This window comes from Acomys russatus, chromosome 6, assembly GCF_903995435.1.
Source record: "Acomys russatus chromosome 6, mAcoRus1.1, whole genome shotgun sequence".
Taxonomy (NCBI): domain Eukaryota; kingdom Metazoa; phylum Chordata; class Mammalia; order Rodentia; family Muridae; genus Acomys; species Acomys russatus.
Genome location: NC_067142.1, coordinates 67,407,508 through 67,428,666, shown reverse-complemented (window position 1 = coordinate 67,428,666; position 21,159 = coordinate 67,407,508). Strand labels below are relative to the sequence as shown.

The 21,159-nt window shown below is 43.8% G+C and overlaps 1 protein-coding gene across 1 annotated transcript; it reads left to right on the top strand.

The window, feature by feature from the left end:
• Positions 1-6,466: 6,466 nt before the first annotated feature.
• On the top strand, positions 6,467-21,159 carry Slamf7 (SLAM family member 7). The gene is made up of 7 exons (XM_051148357.1): positions 6,467-6,533; positions 14,171-14,485; positions 16,557-16,856; positions 17,041-17,157; positions 18,855-18,991; positions 20,101-20,160; positions 21,088-21,159. The coding sequence occupies exons 1-7, from the start codon at positions 6,479-6,481 to the stop codon at positions 21,157-21,159; spliced, it is 1,056 nt and encodes a 351-aa protein (XP_051004314.1). The 5' UTR covers positions 6,467-6,478.

Genomic DNA, 21,159 nt, shown 5'->3' with positions numbered 1-21,159 from the left:
TTATATTTTAGTGTGGTAGATTCTGTGCAAAAGAGGCAAAGGAGAGGGATAGAGAGTTTTTTTAAAATCCAGGAATGAGGTTAAATGAGGGAGGAGGAGTGCATAGCGGGGGAGGGAGAGGGGACTATGAGAAGGGAGGGGGAACTGCAGTCAGGATAGAAAGTAAATTAACTCATTTAAAAATCTCCAGGAATGATGCTCTGTAGAGAGGAAAAGAGAAACCTTGAAAGGACCTGACCCCAAGGACTCCAGGACCCCAAACCCCCAAAAGACCCTAGTTGCTTGACTAGACCAACTCCATGACAGGCTTCAGGTTTTCACTCTGCCTAACTAGGCCAAGTTTCTAACAATTCCTGGAAAAAACTCAAGTTATGGGCAGCTCATGGATAGTTAGCTCATGGGCAGCTAATCTGCTTACAGAACAAAATGACTAGATACCATGTTTTTATTGCTTCATGGCCTTTGTAAAGAACACAGCTCCCCCCCCCCCATCCAATCAAATTAAAGGCCAACTCCTGGGTAAGAGCCAAAACCTCAGTGACTCAAGAAGTCTTCAGTAACCAAACAAAAAGCCAATCCTGAATCCTCTCATACACTCTGACTCAATTATTTTTTTTAATTTTTATATTTTTTACATGTGCGTTTATATTATTACATGTATACACAATAAATTACCTATAGCAAGAAGAACCATGACACAATCAGGAATTTTGTAAATGTTACATTCTTGGTGTTTTGGTTATCTGTATTTGACAGCCTTGAAGAAAACGTCTTTTCTGTCTTGGTGCATCTGAATGTAAATTCTGACCAATCAATTAAAGCTTGTCACAAACCCTCTAACTGTCTATAAGTTGAGCCTGTGTGCTCATTTCGGGGTCACCCTCTAGAGGAGAGAGGTGATCCTAGCATGCTAGAATAAAAACTCTTTGTTTTTGCATTTTGCTTTGGGGTCTTTCTTCAGCAGATCACACAAACCCTAACAGCCCTCGTGGAACTTGAAGACGAGATGGCCATGTGGGTATGTGAGGAGCAAAAGAGAGGACTTCCTTATATTGTAGAAGATTGAGGTAAAGGTGTACTTGAGAATTCTTGAACACTGATGACAAGTGAGCCTCAAGGAAAGGACATTAGAATGGGAGCCCAAACCATCATGAAGGTCTTGGAGACTCTAGAAAGGGCCCACATTTTATTCTAAGATCTCCAGGAGACAAGCAACAAGAAGAGGAATAACAGGCCGAGATGTTAAAGGTACCACCTTAGCAGACTATTGATAGGTTTGGAGGGCCAAGACAGAGACAAGGAGACCAGTTAGGTAGTGTTGAATATATTGAGGGTGATGAGATATGAATGCAGGCCAGGTACTTTTTTCAAGGCATAATGATAATGAAACGGCTGAAGCAATTGACAATATGACAAAAAGATTTATTTAGTTCATGGTTTTGGAGGCTCCAAAATTAGGTGGTCCCATTGTTTTGGTCCTTTCAGAAGGGCGCCAGGTGGCAAGAATGGAGTGCATGATGGAGTGAACCACTCACAATCATAGGCCAGGGAGAAGAGTGAAATGAGAATACTGGGGACCCACAGTCCTATTTGAAGTGTTTGGATACCCCCAAACTGAAAGACCTCCTGTAAGGCCTCACTTAAGCATTCACAGCACCCTCAGTAGTGTCACCCTGAGGACAAACCTTTAACACAGGGCTTTGGTGGACACTACTCATATACACGCAAAAGTACAGAGCCCTTGGAATTTGCTAATGGTTGGATATGGGACATGACAGAGTAAAGTTAAGGAAACTTGCAAGTGTCTGGCCTGGGAAGCTGAGTGACTGCAGCAGCAATTTACTGAGATGGAGACAATACTTCAGGTGAAATAAGAGGCTCAGAGTGAGACAGCAAGAGTTGATTTGGCCCAGATGTGCTAAACCTCTTCGTGCAGATGCTGAGAGGTGGCTCTGTGCACAAGATTTGAGCTCAGGAAAGACACTGTAAAACTGAATGTATTAGATCAAAAGACCATGTCAAATGGCCTAAGGAATTGAGTAAAGAAATCATTAAGTTTTAGGCTTGACTTAGAAATAGTTCAGTCTCTATAGATGAGAGAGATTCCTAACAAATAACAAAGAGAGCAAGATAGAATGGGATCTCATGGGCAAGCAGTACTGGCCAGTTCAGCTCTCAAGGGCAGTTTACCTTTTACCTTAGTCTTTCTTTTTCAATTTCTCTCCAAGTGGTCCTTGAGGGGACACCTCAGGACTTTTCAGTGATCTCATCTGACTACATCTGGGCCTCTTTCTCTTTCATAATTCTGTCCATATTGTACAAGGGAAGCTATGACGTAAGTTACCCAAGCCCCTTCCTGGTCAATTCATTTGGATAGTTTCTCTCAGATCATCATTCTGCTTGTCAAGAATTTCAGAAATCAGAATGGCAATGTTTTATAGCATTATTTCTATCACTTCACACATCTGTACAGTGTGCTACGAAAGCAAGCAATACTCAATAATGTCTACGATAAGATAGGATGGGATAGGATAGAGTAGAATTTTATGCCATTGCATGTGGATTCTTGTCCTGGCTTTGCTAATGACATGTTTGCTGTTAAGATGTACTTAGAAAACTATACCTCTGGCTCTTAATTGAACTAGATCAAAGTAATAAATGAATGGCAGCCTGTGAGCCAATTTGGAAAGCTATCTAGGCAGAATTTTGGAAGATGGTAGATGATACACAAGCAAGACCTGAGGAATCTCCAGGGAATAAGCTGAGCAAAGTTGGCTAAAGCCACCCGAAGAGGTGAGTGATAGTATAAAAAGAAAACCCAAAACCCTCTTTGAAAGCAAAGTAGAAGAGAAAAAGACACAAGTAGAACAGGGGAAAGCTCAGTCTGTCTCAAGTGGCTCGGTGACTTTGTGGATTTCCAGCCTTCAAGGGATAGAGAGTGAACCAAGCCAAGAGAGAGACAGAGACAGAGATACACACAGAGACACACAGAAAGAGAGAGAGACAGAGACAAAGACAGACAGAGAGAGAGATAGACAGACAGAGAAAGACAGACAGAGAGAGAGAGCCTGCCCTATACTCTCAGTAACGGACATTTCTGTTGTTTTTCATTATATTTTTAAGAAATTCGTTGCCAGTTTCCTCACAAACATATGGTGAATTTTAGTCATTTTCACACCTATTACTCTCTCATCCACCCTCCTCTTATTGGAATGCTTCTCCCTAAGAAGTCACACATACTTTCACATCTCTTGACATGTGTGATCCACACAATTTAATTTACCTGCTTGAGCACTCGGTGGGTGGTTATGAGAGTGTCGGCTATCTGTTGGCGGTAATAGCACTGAGGAAAATGGTACTGCTTCCCCCAGAAGCCATTAACTGCCAACCGTCCCTTGGGGAGGGTGGGGCTCCGTGAGCATCGCTCCTACCCATGATGGAGTTGAAAGCCCGTGCTTGGCAGAGCCTGTACAAGTCACCACAGCTGTGGGGAACTCGTGAGTGCAAAGGCTATGTCAAGATACAAGATGTCATCTCACAGCACACTTCCTCGTATTCCAGCTCTTACCTTCTTTCCATCCCTTCTTCCGCAATGGTTCCTGAGCCCCAGAGGGGGCCATGTCAATGTCTTGTTTAACGCTGAGAATTCCACTATCATTTTGTATTCTTGGAACTTTGGCCAGTCATGAGTCTCTGCACTAAACACTGCCCAAGGCTACAGGAAGCATCTCTGACCAAGGCTGTAAGTAGTGCTAATCTGCGGGTATGATCATGAGTGTTTAGAAGGCGGGCTAACAGTATGACCATTTAGTGAATCAACAGTGACAGGTTCACAGTGAGGGCCACAGGTTCTCGACTAAGTTTATAATATGAAGCATGGATTCTTTCCTGTGAAACAGGCCTCGAATCTGATCAGAAAGTAACTGGCTATTCCCATCATAATCATGACACTGTTGTACCAGTGGGTACATCTTGTCAGGTAGGTCAGAATTACAGCTTTCAGAGTTCAAAGTTAGGTAAGACTATTAGTGGCTTTTCTCCCCCAGTAGCCTCTGGAACCTTCCAGAACTTTGAAAGCCATCCAGCAGGGAGGAAGGAGGCTTGCAGTTCAATTCCAGCTTCATTTTTCTGTATTCTGTGTGTGTGTGTGTGTGTGTGTGTGTGTGTGTGTGTGTGTGTCTGTTTGATGTCTTTAGCAATAGAATCTTTTATCATCAAATTCTGGTGGGCAACCAAAAGCAATGGCCATAGCTTGTACTGTTTTGGAAGCCTCTGAACCTCCTTGACCTCCCAGACCAACAACTGGTAAGGAGATATTTTATATCTGACATTGAGATTATTTAATAAACTATGGCTTCTGTCTATCTCTACAAATTCCAATTGTTAAACTTTAAATAAACTTATTAAATAGTAAGTTGCCGACCTTTACTGTTGGTTTTCCCCCATCTGCCATTCCTTCCCATTCCCACCACCACCACTCCTACTGAGACCATTCAAACCCAGGCCTCCCCACTTCTACTTTCATATCACACTTGTAATAGAGATATTAACATGGAAATGATGGAGACAAAAGTTGTGTCTATAGTGATATAGATACCAGGAGAGATGCCAGGAAAACTCTTGGCCAGGGCAGTGGTGAGACAGCACTTAAAAAAAAAAAAAAAAAAAAAAAAAAACTCCAAGTGAGTCAGCAGCTCGAGAGACCCAGACTGGCCATGAAGTTCATTTCCAGGAAGCAGAAGCAAGCATCACCTGACTATGTGCAGAGACCTGGTCGACAAGTACCTTAGGCTGTGGGGGAAGAAACCTTGAAACAGAGCCCTGTGCTATATCAGTGGGATGAAAGGGGGAAATGAAGACACAGGTTCCAAGGAACTCAGCAAACCCTGGAAGTGGCCATCCAAGGTGTAAGAACTATTCATGGGTGCAGCAGGCATTTGGGACCCCAGGAAGGAACGCCAAGAGAGGTGAGACTGGAAGAGCAGGACCTCATTCACACTCACACACGTACCCAAGTCACACTCCCCTTCATACATATTTCTCCATCACTGAATTCCCAATGTCAATGCAGGAAGCCATCTCTGTCCTGCTGTGTTCTCTCTTCCGCTCCCACTGTCACTGTCACTCTCCTCCCCACTCCTTTTCTCCATTTTTCTTTTCATTTCCTTTTCATGGGCTTTCCCAAAGACCATAGGTTAGCCTAGTTTGCAGGGTCTCTGTGGCCCAGACTCCTGAGACCTTGGACTCTCTTTGGTTATCATATTGCACTTCTTTACCTCTCGTTTTTATTTTACCTTTAACCACAACTGCCTCGTTCCCCGCCCTCACTCCTACCCATATCCCCTCATTTTTTACATTTTTTTCCTCCTCTGGTTTTTTTTGTTGTTGTTGTTGTTCATAACACAATACGAATCACAAGTCACTCTGATCGTTTCCTTTCTATTAATAGCCTCCGGGCCTAATACCTAAATGACACTGTTCTGTTAATATTTGTTGACTTCTTACAGGGAGTGGAGATTAAGAGGTGATCATTAGTTACTTGGCTCTCGCTCTATGTTCTCGATGGACCTTCACTTTGATAGCAATCTTTTTATTTTTTTCAGATAGTGTCTGCTTTCAGGGGAATATTAGGGCCTAGCCTGATGCCCCAAGCAGATAGATAAATAAATAAATAAATAAATAAATCAAAACCCTTCAAGCCAAGCTAAATAAATAAATAAATAAATAAATAAATAAATACCACCCCAACCTTATTACAACCCACATACTCTTGAACATTTTAAATATTCCACTTAAAAGAAAAGTCCAGATCTGTTTTTAATTGCTATGTATGTGTATGCCTCTATCTGTGAGTGTGCCATGTGTGCAAGTGCCCTCGGAGACCAGGGGAAGGCGTCACATGCCCTGTCTCCCCCTATGCCGGTGCTGGGTTCAGAACTCAGGTCCTCTGCAAGAGTAACAAGTGCTATCAACCACTAAGTCATCTCCTCAGCTCCAAAAGGAGCCCTTGATGTTGTTGCCATGAGCCCTAATCTCTAATCTCTCAACTGGAAGATAGGATGTATGGTAGAACTTCACTTGTAGAGTTTATGTAAAGAATAAAATAATGTATACATTATTAGCACAACTCCTGGCACTTAGGAAAGTATATTAAATATTATTCTTTCCCTTCTGCCCTCCCTGCCCCCACCTAACCTATTTCCTGTTCTTTGGTCTCTTAGAAGTAATGGGCAAAGTAAAGAGGGCAAACCATTTCTACTTAAAAATCCCTACAAGGTGTGTGGTTCCCCATCTGTAATAGAAAATAAGAGTCTTATCATTTTTTCCTTACTTTTGGAAATCTTACCACTGTGACATAAAAGATGAATCACTCTGACATGACTCCTCCTACTTAATTTGAATTCCAGCTGAGTACTGAAGCAAGTCTGTTGACTGCTCTTCACTTTACTCGCTGACAACGTGAAAACGTGAAACTGCTATGGCTGGCTTCTCAGTGCGCATCATCCTTACCTCTTTCCTCTGTCAACTGACAGGTGAGTCCAGCCAGATCTTATCCCATTCTCCTGATTTCCTCAGCCTGAGGTGTGACCTCAGGCTCCTGGGTCCCCAGTTAGCATTGCTTTTTAACTGGCCACTGATATCTGCAAGAAGAAAAGAACCAGCTCTTGGACTGGGCTCCTTCACTTACTCCAGGGAAGAAGTGACTAAAAGAGTGTGGGCTGGGCTGTAGGAGACCTGTTCTGATCCAGAACTGCTCTGAGTTAAATGGAGACTGTGGAAACTTCCCTGGACTTCAGAGTCTCTCTATCTTTTAGCCTTCCCTCCTTTTGACACCACTTTAGAAGCAAAGTCATGGAGCTGTGTCCTTATTCATAAATATATTTTAATTAAATATATTCCCAATAGATTTAATGATTATGCATAATAATGAGAATAATGGAAGGAACCACTGAATTTTTTTTTCTCTTAGCCTGAGTAATCCAATCTGCCTCTACCTAGAAAACTAATTTCTTAAAGGTGCTCTGCATTCACTCATGCGAAGGACTGAGGGATGTGATGACCTTGTCGTGATATGTACGCATCATGAAAGATTTTACTATACTCAGTTTTCTATCTGACACATGGGGTAATAACCATGAAAGGTCTCTCTCTCTCTCTCTCTCTCTCTCTCTCTCTCTCTCTCTCTCTCTCTCTCTCTCTCTCTCTCTCTTCCCTCTCTCCCGCTCTCTCTCTCTCCCTTTCCTCTCTCTCCTCTCTCTCTCTCTCTCTCCCTCCTCCCTCCTCCTTCCCCTCTCTCCTCGCCTCTCCCTCCCTCTCTCGCTCATCTCCTCCCTCTCTCTCTCTCTCTCGCCTCCCCCCCCTCTCTCCCCCTCCTCCTCCTCGCTTCTCTCTACTCCTCTCCCTCTCTCTTCTCTCTTTCTCTCTCTCTCTCTCTCTCTCTCTCCCTCCCTCTCTCTCTCTCTTCTCCTCCTCCCAACTGTCATAGCTGTCATATCTGTACACACTAAACTTTCGTGAAATAACTTGCTCCCAAACCACATAGCATTTTCAATCCTCACCCCCACCCCACCTCCATACCACACCAGACTAAGTGATTCAAATCCACAGACGAACACTCCTCCTGGGATTCATCAAAGCTTGCATTGTTAGGAAGCACCTGGCCCTAAGTAGGTTGTTCTAAAACAGTCTCGTTTCTAAAATTTCTCCCTGAACGGAAACAGTGATCAGAATTAAAACTTGAGGACGTGGTAGGGGAGGGCATGGCAGGGCTTCGAAAACCCCAGGTGCTCACCTGACGTACACGTAGTGCAATGAGTAGAAACCTGAGTCCCCTGACATCCTGCTGCAGAAAGCTGTGGGTAGTCTGGTGTTACACCCCCTGTGGCTGAAAAGAGTCCCGGGCTGTCCTCACAGTGGGCAGAGCAACGGAATCAGTACAGATCCTGGATGAGAGTTTCCTAGTTTAATTCCATACTGGATTGCTGTGATCAAGCAACTTTGAATTTTAAACTTTGCTTTTCTGTGAATAACAGGTAGTTAACAGTAACTTGCAGAATTGCTGCGCTGTTCTAAAGGGAGGGGTTATCAAAAGCAAATTAATTCAACAACAATTGCCATTTAAGCTCTCCCAAGGTACTTTTTGTATCATCTCCTTACAAATCCGTGAGATGGGGATTTAAAGATAAGAAAACTTGGGCTGAGAGAGGTCATGTTTTCCTAGGCAAGATCACACACAGCGATTACAAGGTAAAGCAGAAACTGAGTTTCCAAAGCTGGTGCTGTCTCCAGCACAGCAAACATTTGAACCGACGTGACACCTGACACTAGACACGTGTTCAGTCAACATGCATTTGAACTGAGTCCTCCACAGCAAGAGCCAGATAAGATTTCTTCCTTCTGCAGATACAGGCGCCCAAGGTAGGGACCGGAAAGAACCTCAGCAAATGAGTAGCACTATTCTGGGGACATGGCTGCACCAATGGGCTGTCACTCTGTACAATTTGACAGGAGCCAAGGAGGTAGCTCTTGCAGCCTTGGTGTTCTCATCAGGAGAAGGGGCACAGCAGGTTGTTCCTCTGGGTATTTTATAGTGATTGAGAAATACAGTGTTTTGAAGGAAAACAAAGCTGAGTGAGGGGGAGAGAGACCCTTGCAAAGGACCTAAAGCAACACAGAGAAAGGAAGTGGAAGGCGAACAGGAGGCAGAGAGGCAAGTAAGAATGAGGTTGGCTGCACTGGGTTTGGTGCATTGGGAAGTTGGTGAGCTCTGTTGTATGTGTGTACCCCAGTGCAGTTTTCGGGGAGCGTTAGAAAAAGGGAAGTTAGCTGCAGGACCACATATTCTAAACTTTCCATTGAGGAGCAGAAACAAACACACAAGTGATTCTCCCGTGTGGTCAAAGCCTCTCTGCAAGTGAGAAAGCTCCAAGCCTTCTTAACACCTCCCCCTCACCTAGGCCCCCCAGAACAAATGAGATTTTGAGACTCCAACTGTAGCAAGAGGTACAGGGGAACCTTGCCTTTAGCACCTCGGTTCCTGACCTCCCACATCACCCAGAGTCTCCGGATGCCAGTCTTCCTGTCAGAGAAGTGGAATGGAATTAGACTAATTATTACCACTAGTTCTGAGGTGCTCTATTCTTGACTTCTGTGAGGAGAAAGCTTCAGCGTGAATTAGCAGCATCCTTGAGGACTAGGCTGGCAAGCAGTTGAGCTTTGCACCCTGAGTCCCCTCCCTTGTGTCTTCTTCCTGGGTTTGGGCCTGACATAACTTTTGACCTTGGTGGTGCTGGTGGTGATGTAACAAGAGGGAGAATGACAAAATGAAAGGGAGCTGACAAGATGGGGGCAGTGCCGTCTCTTTCTGTCCTGGAATATACCTCAGAGGTGATAATGCTCCTGACAGAGAGCAGGAGGTGGCTGGTCTCCTGGTCCAGAGCCTTCTACCATGACTACGGGTGGGCTGCCTGGGAGATGTGGAGGGGTTCCTGAGCCTCTGGGCTTCCTAAGAAGTCATCTGCTTCTGCCCTGGCCTCCAGCCTCCCTTCTGCCTGCTTGGGATCTGTCAAAACACTTTCAGATCCACATTCACTTTTCAACTTCCCCAAATTCCTAGGACATGAAGGTGGTTTTTCCTCTCATAAAGTAACAGAGAACTGAAACCCAAAATGGTAAATTAAAAAAAAAAAATCAAAATACAGGCCTCTGAGATGGAGGCTCTCAGGCCTTCCCTCTCTCTCAAACTGGGCGTCAAACCTGGGGTCTCATCAGCATCCACCAAGAGTCCTACCACTGATCTACACCCCTGTCATTTGTGAGGCCTTGGAAAGGTCACTCAGCCCTGGCATTCTTGTTTCTAATATGGAATGTGTTAACTCTTATCTCCTGAGCTTGTTCTGAAGACCAACAAAGCCCATCAGACTTGTTGACAGGTAGAAAGTGTTTGTTTCTGGATTAGGACTATGGAAGAGCTAGAAAGGATCCTGGGTCCCTTGACTCCCACTGAAAACGGCTCTTTTTCACACTGCAGCATCCTGGTAGGAAGAGAGACTAGTCTATGAGCACAAAACTGTGGGCAGACTGCCGCCATTACAGAGTAATCTGGGGCCTAATATTTGCAGACTGGCCATTGGCTAGTTCACACACATAAAAGGACAGTTGTCGCAGAGCAAGGATATTTTTTTTCTTGAAAAGTTAAGGTCGAAATGAAGGAACATATATGTCAAGGTATTCCAGATGTGTAGATAATATTTATTTCAGATAGACAGAGAAGCTGAAGCACACACACAAAAAAAGGCATGAAATAAAAAGTAAGACAAGGGCTGGAGAGATGGCTCGGGGGTTTAGAGCACTGACTGCTCTCTTCCAAAGGAGCCAGGTTCAATTCCCAGCATTCACATGGCGGCTCACATCTGTCTATAACTCCAGTTTCAAGGGATCAGACACCTTCGCATAGACATACATGCAGACAAAACACCAATGAACATAAAATAAAAATAATAATTTTTTAAAAATGAACCATGGGCCTGATGAGATGGCTTGGCAGGTAAAGGCACTTGCCACCCGACTCTGGCAACCTGAATTAGGGCCCCAGAACCTACACAAAGGTGAGAGGAGAGATTCTATTCCATAATTGTTCTCTGGCCTTCACATGACGCACCATGGTATGTGTCCCACACACACATATATCATGTGTACACAAACACACATACACACAAACTGAGGATGAGAAAAGGGAAAAGGCCTGGGTACTTGTCCAGTGACAACAAGTGGGCTTTGCATTTTTTCCCCACAGCCTTATACTATTACCTTGGCCTTAGAGCTAACCCCCAGACTTCTCTCAGCTACCATCATTCTAGGTGATGTGAGAACGCCAAGGAAATCACTGTGCCAGAGGAAGACAACCACTGACAGCCGAGTGCTGTCAGACCTACTCAAACTACTTGGCTGCTGTGAAATGAGAGAGAGGGGAGGTGGACACAGAGTAAGCAAGCTACACCATGCCCTCTTGACCGGTGGGACTATGGTGTGTGGGTATGCCTCGCAGGACCCAGATCTTCAGGAAGGTGTTGGTAGCCATAACTCTCTAGCACATGTGCCCAGCCTGTAGCCTGTGGGTCACATATAACCAAGAAAGCTACGAATGTGGCCCAGCACAAAACTGGAAGCGTGCTTAAAACATGCTGGGGTCTCTTGAGTAACCCTACTTTGCAGTCCTCAAGGGCAAAATTTTCAGATGACTGTGATGGTGCTATGTCAAAAGACTGGGCGTGGATCTAGACTCTAGAGCCTTCTGATCCCACGGGTCAGGCTCAGCCATCTCATGGTACCCATTACTTCCCTTCTCGTAGCACATGTAGTTTCTTAATTCTTTATGTCTCACAATTTGATGGGTGCAAGAATTATGACCATCTTGCCCAAGCCCTCGGTTCCATTTTTAGCTCCTAAAACAATGCCTGGCATAGTAAACATGGCCTGCTTAGATATGAGAAAACTGTGGTCATACCTAAAGGTGTTAAGTAAAGTCAATGCAAAAACAAAACAAAACCAAAAAACCCGTAATTTCAGTTCAGCTTTGAACATTTGTTTAAAATGTCTCTGCTTTCTAGGTCCCTTTTCCCAGTAAACTGGAATAATAAGACCAAACCGACCTGCATCTGTTCATTAACCCATTACTTAGAAAATGGCAGGGAGCTGTTTCCTTCAGCTGACTTCCTTTTCCATCCTGAAGATACATTTAAGATAGAAAAATGATCTGAGTATGGTATCTCTTGGGAGGTGGAGGAAGGAAGAGCAAGAGTATAAGGCCTTGGCGCTGGAGAGATGGCTCAACAGTTGAGAGCCCCGGCTGCTCTTGCAGAGGACTTGGGTTTGAGTCCCAGCACCCACATGGTGGCTCATAACCATCTGTAACTCCAGTTCCAAGGGATCTAATGCCCTCTTCTGACTTTGGCAGGCACCAGGCACACACATTGTATACAGGCAAACAAAACACTTGTACACACAAAATCAAATTTAAAAATATTTTTAAATTTTAATTTGAAAAAGAGTTCAAGGCCATTATTGGTTGCTTAGTTATATATCAAGTCTTAAGCCAGTTTGGACCACATAAGATCTTTTTAAAAAAAAAAAAGGAAAGGAAGAAGAGGAGGAGGAGTGATGGTGGTTGTACCTGGCGCGCTTTGCTCCATATCATCCTCTACTTTCATTCTAACAAGGCACAGTGACTCTCAGATGTTGCTTCACACTTACTCCACAGTACTCACATCTGGTGACATTTACCCTGAGAAAATAGAGAGCGAAAAGACAGCTTCCTCCTGGCTTACATACATGCATATATGCTAACACACTGAAGCCATATTGTCACAGCTTTGTCGCTTAACCATATTTGCAATGGCTTGGATGTGGTTTGTCCCACCCATGAGTTTGATACTAGAATCTAAATCACCATTATGGAGAGGGAGATGTGATTTAAAAAAAAAAACAAAACAAAAACAAAAAAACCTTTAGGAGATGAGGCCTAGCACAGGGGGTTAGCTGACATGGGTACCATGCTGAGAAAAAAATTACGTTTGCCTCCTTGGAGTAAGCTAACTGTCCTGAAAGCAGATTTGTTATAATGAAGCCAATCCAATCTTCCCATTCTTTCTGTGTATGCGCCATCTTGTGACCCAACCAAGAAAGTCCTCATCAAAGGCTTCACATACGGTGTTGTACATGCTCAGAGTTTCAACCTCCCAAACTGCAGAGTAAATAAATCTCTTTTTATTTATAAACTACCGAGCCTCACCCATTTTGTTATCACTTCAGAAGAGAATTAATACATCCCATGAATATATCTGCCCAAAACTAATGTGAAAATGAAATTACTTGAAGGTCCAGGAACTGGACCCACCTCGGGGACAAGTGATACCCAATCTTTACCTGGCTTCAAAATCTTCACCCTTTCTATCTCTGCTGTTGAAGTGAAAGGATGAATTCATCAATTGATCAAAAATATCAGAATAAATTTTAATTCCGTCTGTAACTTTTACTGGTGCTATTTTTACATATTTCAAGACAATTAAAGTGAGGACAGTCTAAAACCACACCGGTCTTCCTATTATGAAAGCAGACAGGGTTTTGAAAACTCAGATTGTTTAACTAGATAATTTTAAAAAGATTAGTGGACTCTAAAGTGTATGCACACTGAACGATAAGGAAGGGTGTTTGAAAATGAAAATTTGTTGGAGGAAGAGAAGTCAGCACTTTTGAATATTACCTGGAACTAAGGGAGTAAGTAGGCCCTGATCTGTAAGATGCAGGTATAAAAATTCTTCTTCTAGGAACTTTAATATCTAAAGAAGATCACAGTAAATGCCTTAAATTGTTGATCTCAATGGAATGGACTTTTGTTAGCCCCAGATTCTGTCCCTTAGACTAATTACAGACAATCACCCGGTCACCATCGCTGGAAATGCTTAGTAGGTCTCTTCTGGAAGTTCCACCAAGAGTCATCCTTTCATGTGCAGTAACGTAACCAGTGGAAATTGCTTCAGAGTCATGCTCTACGTAGTCACCTAAGACTGTGGTAAAACAAAAAACAAAACCAAAAAATTCTCACAGAATGAAAACCCTTTGCATCCTCTAGCATGTGGGGTAAGCATCACAAGCAGTGTTCCCCAACACTCAAGCTCACCCTTCTCCTTCTTCCCATACAAACACGGTAGAACAAGAGTAGATGGAAAAATTTTGTGGGGATGACCTTGAGTCTTATACAGTCAGCTAGTCAGCTACTGCTGTTAGTACAAACACACTGTTTTCCTCTCCTTGCCCCGGTGAATGCTTGTGAACCATTGGCCCTTGTTTGGGTAGCCTAGCTCACCAACTACGTGCAGAGCTATCTCTGGAGCAACTTTGCAGTCCTAAGAAGCCCAGATAGAAACTTCCTTAGTTGTCCCCACACAGGAACCATTAGAAGATGGAGTTCACCAAAGAGCTTAAGCTACTCAGCTGGGGGTCTCTGAGAATGTGATATGGTGGCATCAGGTGACTTTGCAGGCAGAAGGTTCTAATCTCGATGCTTTTGTGTGGGTATTGAACTTAGAAATATTTCTCAGAGTCTTCTAAGGTCTCAAAGGACATGGTAATCTGTGGCAGGAGCTTACATTATAGTTTTCTGTGTCTGTAGCAACAGCAGCTTCCGGAACACGGAAGGAGGTGGTTGGTGCCCTTGATGGATCTGTGACCTTCTCTCTGGATATCACCAAAAAAGAGAAAGACACTGTTATCTGGACCTTCAATACACTCACTATTGCCATAAAAAATAAGGACAATGTGATTCTGACACAAAAGCACAACAAAGAAAGGATAGTCTTTCCAGAAGGAAGCTACTCCATGACACTCAGCCAGTTGAAGAAGAGTGACTCAGGAATCTACCGTGTGGAGATTCACAATACAATACTTGGGTCTCCCTTCACCAAGGAGTATGCGCTGCACGTCTATGGTAAGCAGGTTCAGTCCTAATAGTGGCAGATGGATGTAGTGAGCATCCAGTTACAGGGGAGGTTCAAGTCCAGGTTGGGTATCACACAGCAAAGATCGGGAAGCAAAGGATTCTTCACATACAACTGACTCATAAGGTCTCTGCTTACTTTGAGATTTTGCAAGAGGCTGTGCAGCATAGACGACGGGCAACCTAAGAAGTGGCTATAAGCCAGGTGGTCGTGGCACATATCTTTAATCCCAGCTACTCAGGAAGTAGAAGCAGTCAGATCTCTAAGTTCCAGGATAGCCTAGTCTGTAACAGGACAGTCAAAATGGCACGAAGAAACCCTGTCTCAAAAACAACAACAAAATGTGGCTGTCACACAGACAGAAGTTAACGGTTGGCTACTTACTAGGTGCACAGCCTTAGCCAAGTTACTTTCTTTAAAGTCTTAGTTTCCATATATGTAAGGGGGATAATGTTACCTACCTTAAGAAGATTACCAGATACAAACTAATTATATCCCTTCCCCTACAGGCTCTAAGCAATTGAGTAATGTACACAAAACCAGAAAGAAGACAAGATCTCCTACTGTGGTTCATGCCTGTGGTTGTAGCTACTCTGGAGGTTGGGGCAGGAGAATTGCGTGGGCTTAGAATTTAGAAGCTAGCCTGGGCAACAGAAAGAGAAAAATGAAAAGGGAAGGAAGCAGGGATGGAAGGAGGGGGTGAGGAAAAGAGGAGGGAAAGACCACCCAGAGAAATTAACTTACAAAACAATCACTTAGCTATCTACCAGAAGAGTTAGTTAGCTGTCTTGTGCCCTGAACAACAGTATCAGAGACGTCAGAAGATGGGACCTAAGACTTTCTTGCAGGAGATAGGCAAGCAATGTACCTTGATCCAGGCTTATGTTCCATAGACACAGTAGAAGGGAGCAGAAATTACATCATCTGCACACAATCTAGCTGGGCAAAGGATGGAGATGAAAAAAGTATGTGAACAAAAACGTTTCATGGACCACGCTCTAGGATAGATAATGACCTGCCACATTCCCACCATCTCACCAATAAACCATTTGCTGATCCTCTAAGTTTGAAGGAGTGGGCACAAGAAGGTAGCAAAAGGGGTTCCTGCAGTATTATTCTCTCCTGGAGAAGAGAAATGAAAGTGTTTTCAAGGAAGTCTGAGGACCAATAATAAGAAACCTCTGGGTAAACAATAGATAACATCTAAACTGCAAGTAAGCACAGTGTTTACCCTGAACCTAGGCTTAGTGAATGTCACTATATTTTTTGTTGCCTGATTATTTCTGCTATAATAGCAGCTATTATTCTTGCTATACATCTAGGGACAAGTAGACTTAAGAGGTTTCTTTCCCACATAAGAATAAGATATTCTGTAAAGGCTAAAGGTATGGCTCAGTGGTTAAGAGAAATGGCTCTTCTTCCAAAGATCCTGAGTTCAATTCCCAGCAACCACATGGTGGCTCACAACCATCTATAATGAGATCTGATGCCCTCTTCTAGCTTGCTGAATCACATGCAGCAGAAAACTGTATAAATAACAAATAAAATATTTTATAAAAAGATATTCTGTAGGGTGGTGGGGGCACACGCCTTTAATCCTAGCACTCTGGGAGGAGTTAGGTGGATCTCTGTGAGTTTGAGGCCAGCAGGATCTACAGAGCCAGTTCCAGGACAGTCATGACTGCACAAAGAAACCTTGTGACAGAAAACAAAACAAAAGAATAAAATTTTTTTTGGTCTGAACTGTTGCTTCCTTCCCCTCCTTTGGCTTCCAAGAGAGATTCGGGTCCTAGATGTGCAAGGGTCACTCAGAGAAAGCAGATTTAGGACTAACTTCTTTTTTTTTTTTAATTAATTTATTCTTGTTACATCTCAATGTTTATCCCATCCCTTGTATCCTCCCATTCTTCCCTCCCCCCTCCATTTTCCCCTTATTCCCCTCCCCTATGACTGTTCCTGAGGGGGATTACCTCCCCCTGTATATGCTCATAGGGTATCAAGTCTCTTCTTGGCAACCTGCTGTAGGACTAGCTTCTATCTTTTGTTCTACCTCTTAAACAGAGTATCTGTCAAGGCCGAGAATCACCATGGATTGGCAAGACAACAAGAATGGCACCTGCAGAGTCAACCTAACATGTTCCATGGAACAAGAAGGAGAGAATGTGACTTACAGCTGGAAAGCTGTGGGACAGGCAGCCAATGAGACCCACTATGGTGCCAGCCTTCCCATCTCCTGGACCACGGGAGAGGAAGACAAGACCTTAATCTGCACAGCCAGGAATCCCATCAGCAATTCCTCAACTTTCATCCTTGCCCTCAATCTCTGTAAAGGTGACTGCCTCCTTTTCCCAGGAGCCTCTGGTTGAAGAACCTGTATTTTCTTTAGCTCCCAATTCCTATGGAAACAAGGTCTGTGTCAACTAAAGGCCTCTGGGAAAGCACCAGGGTGGGAGGAAAGTGGAAGTTAGAGCCTTTGCCTTAGCTGACTCCACCACACACACACACATCCACCCTCCTCATGCCTCTACTCATTTTCTCTTTAAAGATGCTGCCAAGGACCTAAATTCATCCGTCGTCTTCCTATGCACCATACTAGTGCCCATCCTGCTCAGCATCTTCCTGGTGGTTATGTTTATTGTCATACAGACAAAGAAAAGAAAAGGTAAAGCATATATGTTTTTTTTTTTGTCTCCATGTATTTTCTCCTTTTTGCTCCTCAAGCAATATATCAATCTATGTGCAAGATTTAGCAGTGTTAAAGATAGAAAGATAAAGATAAGAGGGCATTGTATCTTCTCTTAAGAAGTGCACAGTCATGAAAGTCTTCATATACCAGGAAAATGGGACAGAGGGGAGGACATCTTATTGGGACTTTAGGTGAGAGAAGCATGGAAGAATGGGGGAAATAGAAGGATCCAGAGGGTCCTAGAAACCTACAAGAAGAACATTATGACAAGCGGATCTGAGTCCAGGGGTCCTGCTCAAACTATGGCACCAGCCAAAGACAATATAGACAGTAAACTTCCAACCCCTACCCAGATCTAGCCGATGGACAGGACATTTGCCACAGTTGAGTGGAGAGTGGGGTCTGACTTTCATGCGAACTCTGGTGTTCCATTTTTGACCACGTCCCCTTGATGGGGAGGCCTGGGTGGCACTCAGAGGAAGGATAACAGGTTACCAAGAAGAGACTTGATACCCTATGATCATATACAGGGGGAGGAGGTCCTCTCAGTCACAGACATAGGGGATGGGAGTAGGGGGAAAGCAGGAGGGAGGGAGGAATGGAAGGACACAAGGGATGGGCTAACAATTGAGATGTAATATGATTAAATTAATAAAATATTTTTTTAAAAAGAAGTGCACAGTCAATGTATGGAGAGATAGCTCATTCAGTAAAGTACTTGCCATACAAGTGTGAGGACCTGAGTTCAAGCCCCCAGAACTCACATTAAAAATAAATAAATAAACAAATCAGATGTGGTAGCCTGCACTTGTAATCCCGTCACAGGGGAGGTGGAGCTAGGTGGATCCCTGGGACTTACTGGTGAGTTAGTTCCAAGCCAACAACAGACCCTGTCTCATAAAACAAAGTAAACAACACCCAAGAAGCAACACCCACAGCTGACCTCTGACTTTCCTGCATGTGCACGTGCACCCCACACACATGCACATGCACTCATGTGCACACACACCCGCACCAGTTCACACATGAATATGAACATGAACACAAACACATGCTCAGACACACACATCCACAGAGAATTTCTCAGTCAGCTGTATGCCTTACCTCCAAATAGAGAGAGCATGGCTTGCTTTCTCTCCTGAGGGTAGTGTCCACCCTAGTGTCCACTCCTGTCCTTTCCTCCGAAGAACATATAGAGGTAGCCTTTCTGATGACACTGATGCTACACTGCTGATTCTGTTCCTTCTCAGCAGACAATGGCCTCTGAGCCCTTCCTATCCTCATCCCTGTCAGAGACCCCAACCAGCCTGTCTTCTCTACTTAGTCAGCATTAAGACCCCTTTTTAGTCTTTACCTCATCCAGATTTGTCTAGGATTTTCTCTTTTTTTTTTTTTTTTTTTTTTTTTTTTTTGAGACAAGGTTTCTCTGTGTAGCCTTGGCTGTCCTTGACTCACTTTGTAAACCAGGCTGGCCTCGAACTCACAGCGATCCACATGCCTCTGCCTCCGGAGTGCTGGGATTACAGGTGTGCACCACCAGGCCCCACAGGATTTTTCTCTATTTTAACACTGAAAGTTCCCTGTCCTAGAAAAAATTTCTCTACTTAAGAGTGACCAAGATGGTTGGTCACCCTGAGTAGACCATCCAGGGTCGCTGGACCAGGGGAGACAGTGAGTGGGAAGACAAACAGGCTTTGATTTTCTTAACCTTGTTTCAGGCTGTGCAGTAGACTTGGACAGAGTGGAAAGCCACCAGGAACTCCCCAACTTGAAAGAGAATAATGAATATGACACAATCCCTTACACAAATGTGAGTCTGTGTGTGTGTGTGTCTGTGTGTGTCTGTCTGTGTGTGTGTGTGTGTGTGTGTGTGTGTGTGTGTGTGTGTGTGTGTGTCCAGCTCCATCTAAGGCTCTCCTTGCTTCCCTTGAGACTTTTCCCTACAAGACTGGGTGGCATGGAAAGAGGAGAGGAATTAAGACATTTAGTCCTTACCTAGTCTGCCTCCCACACACCTTCATTCATGTCTGTGCAGAGGTTGGTGACTTGAAGAACACATGATTATTCTGACCCAAGCCAGTAACACTCGTGTGATCAGTTATGTGAGTCACCCCTTCCCACAGTTTGTGGTGTCCTCTTCACTTCCTCACAGGAGGTGGGTGGTGGGCCTGCTTTGTAGCCTGCTCAACTTCTTAAGTCAAAATATATCACCCTATCACCTCCTCCCTCTTCTTGTGCTCAGGCTACATCTGGCAAGGCTACCCTCAGGATCAGCCATAAACTTAAGCAAACTCAGGATGTTTTTCTCCAATCACAAGTTTTTGTTGTTGTTGTTGTTGTTTTGTTTTGGTGGTGGTGGTGGTTTTTGGTTTTGTTTTTTTCTTTCTTTCTTTCTTTCTTTTTTTCTTCTTTTTTTTTTTTTTTTTTCTTTTTTTTTTTCTTTTTTTTTTCTTTCTTTCTTTCTTTCTTTCTTCCTTTTGGTTCATTGGGCATCCTTGCTGTTTCCCCAGGAGCCTTTGAACTACTGGATAACTCAGTCTGCAACGCTAGCACTGTAATTTCATGTCAGCCTTTAGCTACCTTAGGAGACTCACAGTTCATGAGGCACTTCACAACATATTTTGAAATTCACTGAAACACAATACAGAAAATAATGCAACAAAGAAAATGGATAAAATATGAATGAAAAAGCAATGAGTTTCTTTAAAAGTGATTAGCACATTATTATAGCAGTTACTAATGAGAGAATTCCGACTACCTGTGCCTATTCCAGAACCTGGCTTCCCTTCTCTCTCTATCTTTCTGCCCATACTTTGCTTTCTCTAGGTTGTGTGTCTCCCTGGTCTTGTCTCTGTGATTTGGGGGTTAGGTAATGACTGTGTTTGGTTTTTTTTTGTTTGTTTGTTTGGTTATTAACAGAAAACAAATCCAGAAGATGCGGAAAACACACTTTATTCCACTGTGCAGATCCCCAAAGTGGTAAGAAGCTTTACAGTTGGGTCTCATCTTAATGGTCGATCCCTTTCCCTGGCTCATGTTCAGATTCCCATTTCTTAGACTTAGACCTCCCTCCCGGGCTTGGGGATTTAGCTCAGTGGTAGAGCACTTGCCTAGTAAGCACAAGGCCCTGGGTTCGGTCCTTAGCTCAGGAAAAAACAAAAAACAAAAACAAAAAACCAGACCTCCCTGTCAGCTCCTCATACCTGCCTCATGTGGAGAGTCCTCACTCCCTGCCCATGTCGAAGTCATTTAGCTTTGAGCACGTCTTCTAGACAGTGTTTGATGGCTTTGTTTGAAGTTACCCGAAAATATAGGAAATGGATGAAAACAGAGTAGGAAAGGAGTTCTAGATTGAAATGATAACGAAAACCAGAAGGATTCTGTCTAAAGTCACAGATACGGGGAAGGGCTATGGCTTCTGCTGTGTGCAGGAGGGAAGGGGTCATGGGTAGAGACTCCTGGTGCTCCTGAGCAGCAGGGAACTGGAGGAGGGAGGTTTGCTTGCTCTGGCTACATAGGTACCCTCCCTATCAAAACACAAATGTGGTAAGATGATGTATGGCTTATCCAGTCACAGCCTGTCCTTTGCCGGAACAAAGGTGTCTTCTCGCCTGTCTTCCCTTGCTCTCCAAAACAATCAAATAGTCAAGGCTGCTGAAGACGATTTTCCTTAGTGGCAGAAGCACTTGTGAATTTATTATAAGACTGCACAGTTTGTTAAGGATGGAGAGAGATAAGTAGCCCGGAGACTAATCTCTATAAGCCAAAAGTAAGCAGGAGAAGCGCCCATGGAGGAGCTATGGGGTCGGGAACCTTTAGCGAGAGTGGCTGGGATGAACAGTCTTCTATAAAAGATCCAGAGCTCTGGCCATGTTCAATGTTCTTCTTCCTCATGTCTACCCACAGGTGAAGAGTCCCAGCTCCCTGCCTGCGATACCACAGGTGCCAAGGCCGTTAAGCTTTGAAAATGTTATCTAG

Bases quoted from the DNA above. Each gene is read 5' to 3' on its own strand.
- Slamf7 (XM_051148357.1), top strand. From the start codon at position 6,479: ATGGCTGGCTTCTCAGTGCGCATCATCCTTACCTCTTTCCTCTGTCAA. The intron at 6,534-14,170 runs GTGAGTCCAGCC...CTGTGTCTGTAG, and splicing joins TTTCCTCTGTCAACTGACAG to CAACAGCAGCTTCCGGAACA. The intron at 16,857-17,040 runs GTTGAAGAACCT...TTCTCTTTAAAG, and splicing joins CCTTTTCCCAGGAGCCTCTG to ATGCTGCCAAGGACCTAAAT.